Source organism: Terrapene carolina, unplaced genomic scaffold (genome assembly GCF_002925995.2).
Source record: "Terrapene carolina triunguis isolate 2854851 unplaced genomic scaffold, T_m_triunguis-2.0 Scaffold714, whole genome shotgun sequence".
NCBI lineage: Eukaryota > Metazoa > Chordata > Testudines > Emydidae > Terrapene > Terrapene triunguis.
The window spans coordinates 20,986,281-20,989,633 of NW_020665065.1; the positions used below are offsets into that span (position 1 = coordinate 20,986,281).

The 3,353-nt window shown below is 65.5% G+C and overlaps 1 protein-coding gene across 1 annotated transcript in view; it reads left to right on the forward strand.

The window, feature by feature from the left end:
- The window catches only part of HSPG2 (heparan sulfate proteoglycan 2), a 74,755-nt gene extending 74,282 nt beyond the window's left edge, over positions 1-473 (forward strand). Inside the window, exon 22 of the mRNA XM_029913575.1 lies at positions 396-473. Coding sequence (XP_029769435.1) covers positions 396-473 — 78 coding nt within the window. The remainder of the gene's footprint in view (positions 1-395) is intronic.
- The last annotated feature ends 2,880 nt before the right edge of the window (positions 474-3,353 follow it).

Below are 3,353 nucleotides of genomic sequence, written 5' to 3' on the forward strand. Positions count from 1 at the left end.
CATGGGGCCAGGCAGGTTGGGGGTGCCGGGGGCTGGGGCGTGGGGCCAGGCAGGTTTTGAGATGGGTGCCGTGGGTTGGGGCGTGGGGCCAGGCACTTTGGGGGTGGCTGGGGTGTGGGGCCTGTCAGCTTGGGGGTGCCGAGGGCTGGGGCGTGGGGCCCGGCAAGTTGGGGGTGCTGTGGGTTGGGGCGTGGGGCCAGGCAGGTTGGGGGTGCCGGGGGCTGGGGCGGGGGGCTCGGCAGGTGGGGGATGGGTGCTGGGGTGTGGGGCCAGGCAGGTTTTGAGATGGGTGCCGTGGGTTGGGGCATGGGGCCAGGCAGGTTGCGGGTGCCCGGGGTCCAGCCAGTGACGCTGGCGCGGAAGCTCTCCATAGGGTTCTTTTCATGTCTCTTCAGAAGCTGCCTCTTGTCCGTTTCTCGGGCCGTGGGGAACCCAGCAGGTGTGTCCCTGGGGGACGGGGTGTGGCTGGATAGCAGCCAATGGGTCTGCGGCCTCCACCCCAACAAGGCCAGCTGCAGGCAGCCCATTGGTTCTCCCAGCCCCTGGGTAGGGACCTCGATTGGCAGGGGCCTCCCCGACTCGGCCAGGGCCAGAGCCCAGTCCAGCCCTGCCCCCCGGGCACGCGCCCCATGTCTTAGGGGCAGGAGCGCAGGCAGCAGGGCTGGCCCCATGGGCAGGGGCTCGGGCTGTGTCTCAGCGCCTTTGGGCCGGACCTAGGGCCCCGGGGGTCTCAGGGCTTTGTTGATGGTGCCAGCTCCCAGCCCTGTTCCCCCGAGGGAGCCGCTTTCCACTGGACAGGCCGGTCACAGGAGGGGCCTTGCAGACTCTCATGCCCGGCCACGGTCACGCACGCGGACACACACACCCCCCACTGGCTGCTGTTGCTCTGTCACTTTGCCGCCCTCTCTCTGCCAGGCTCTCTCTGCCTACGGTTTCCTTCACTTCCAAGGCACCAGCCTGGAGGAGATACAGCAGCGGGTCCAGGAGCTCTGGCAGGTAGCTCGCTTGCTCTTGTGCTTGGCATGGCTGGCTGGGCTGGGCACCGGCTTCCTTCTTTCCCCTGCCGGTTCTGCCTGATGGCTCTTCCTCCCTCGCTGGCCCGGGGTGCTGGGGGTCACAGCGTGTGGGCAGCCCAGGCCCCGGGAGCCGCTCTGAGCTCCAGCACAGAGTGCCCCAGCCGTGAGTTCATGGGCACCGCTGCTCCCTGAGGAGGGGGGTGGTTAGGCCCCTGTCCTGGTACCACCCAGCCCAGGCTGTCAGGAGATCCTTGCTGTGCAGTGGGTTAGCCCAGGAGAGCCCGCTGACACCCGCAGCAGAGGCCCGAGTCCCAGCACAAGCAGGATGCAGCTCACCATGCCCAGGCTCCCCCTCTCACTTCCCGGCCCCTCTGAAGGGAGCCACGCTGGGTCCCCTTGTGATGGGATCATAGGGTTGCCAACTTTCTAATCGCACAAAACTGAACACCCTTCTCTGCCCCCTGCTCACTCCATCCCCCCACCCTCACTCACTTTCACCGGGCTGGGGCAGGGGTTTGTGGTGCAGGAGGGGGTGAGGGCTCCGGCTGGGGGTGCAGGCTCTGAGGTGGAGTCGGGGATGAGGGGCTTGGGGTGCAGGAGGCGGTGTGGGGTGTGGGCTCTGTGAGGGAGTTAGGGTGTGGGAGGGGGTTCTGACCTGGGGCAGGGGGTTCAGGGTGCGGTCTCCGGACAGGCGGTGCCTACTTCAGGCGGCTCCTGGAAGCAGACAGAATGTCCAGCTCCTAGGTGGAGGGGCGGCAAGGGGACTCCACGTGCTGCCTGTGCCTGCAGGTGGCACCCCCACAGATCCCATTGGCTGTGGTTCCTGGCCAATGGGAACTGTGGAGCTGGCGCTCAGGGTGGGGGCAGTGCGCGGAGCCCCCTGACTGCTCCTGTGCCTAGGAGCCGGATATGCCGGCCACTTACGGGAGCCGCGTGGAGCCAGGGCAGGCTGGGAGCCTGCCTTAGCCCCACTGTGCCGCCGACCAGACTTTTAGCGGCCCAGTCACCGGTGCTGACTGGAGCCTCCAGGGTCCCTTTTCGACTGGGCATTCCGGTCGAAAACTGGATGCCTGGCAACCCTACAGGATCACCGGGGTACACCCTGGAATTTGGGCAGGGCTGTCCTTAGGCATACGCAGCATACGCAGCTGTGTAGGGCACCATGAAATTTGGGGCACCAAATTGCCCCAAATTTCATGGTGCCCTAGGCAGCTGCGTGCTGCATACGCGGCAGCACCAGCCCCAGCGACCAGCTCTATCCCTCGGCCGGCCCCCCCCTGCAAGGGGCAGGGCCATCCCTGGGGGGTGTGGGGCCCCGGACAACGCCCTCCACCCTGCCTCTTTATCCTTCTCCCCTGCTCCGCCCCGGCCCGCCCCCATTCCACCTTTTCCCCCAGAGACCCCGCACTCACCAGCAGCGGCGGGAAGTGAAGCAACCTGGCCCCAGCCCACTCTACTCCGCCAGCTCCCAGCCACGGCGCTCTGCTTCCCGCTGCCGGTGAATGTGGGGAAAGGATCGCCCCCCGCACGCACCAGCGGCAGGAAGCGGAGAGACGCGGCCCCAGCCCACTCCCTTGTCCAGGCCCCAGCCATGTCTCTCGGGTTGGGGAAAGGACCGGCGGCAGGAAGCAGAGCGCCGCGGCTGAGAGCTGGCAGAGTAGAGTGGGCTGGGGCCAGGCTGCTCTGCGTCCCGCCGCTGCCAGTGAGTGGGGGATCCCTTCCCTCAAGCCCCCTCTCCCAAGCAACACGGCTGGGGCTGGGGTGAGGGAAGCAGAGTGGGCTGCTCCCGGCCCTCTGCTAATCCCTCGGGCCACTCTGGGTCTGTGGGGCCCCCAAAAGTGGCCCCCCACAGCTCCTGCCTCCCAGACCTTGGGGGGGAGGCCTGGGGCCCCACACAGCCCCCCCCATGGGGGGGCTGCGTAGGGCACCCAAATGGCTAGGGATGGCCCATAACTTGGGTACCGCTGTGCCCCCTTTACTCTCCAGCCTGGGCTGTCTCTCTCAATGCTTTGCTAGTGACAAGCAGCAAACCCCTCTGGGCACTGTTATCACTCAGCACAACAGCATGTGGAGCCCCACACCCAGCTCTATTGCATGAATGCTCCCTGAGCCACTCACAAATCACACAGGGAAAGGCACCAGCCAATTCCCTCCAGCTCTCCAGCCTTGCACCCCAGAACTGTACCTGACCAGTATATGTTTATTACCCAATCCACCCCTCCCTTGATGTGGAGAGGACACACACTAGCCTTTGTAAACTGAGCTGAGATTTCCCAAGCACTTGAAGCAAAACACACTGTTTTAGGTAAAATATAAAACAGATTTATTAACTAGAGA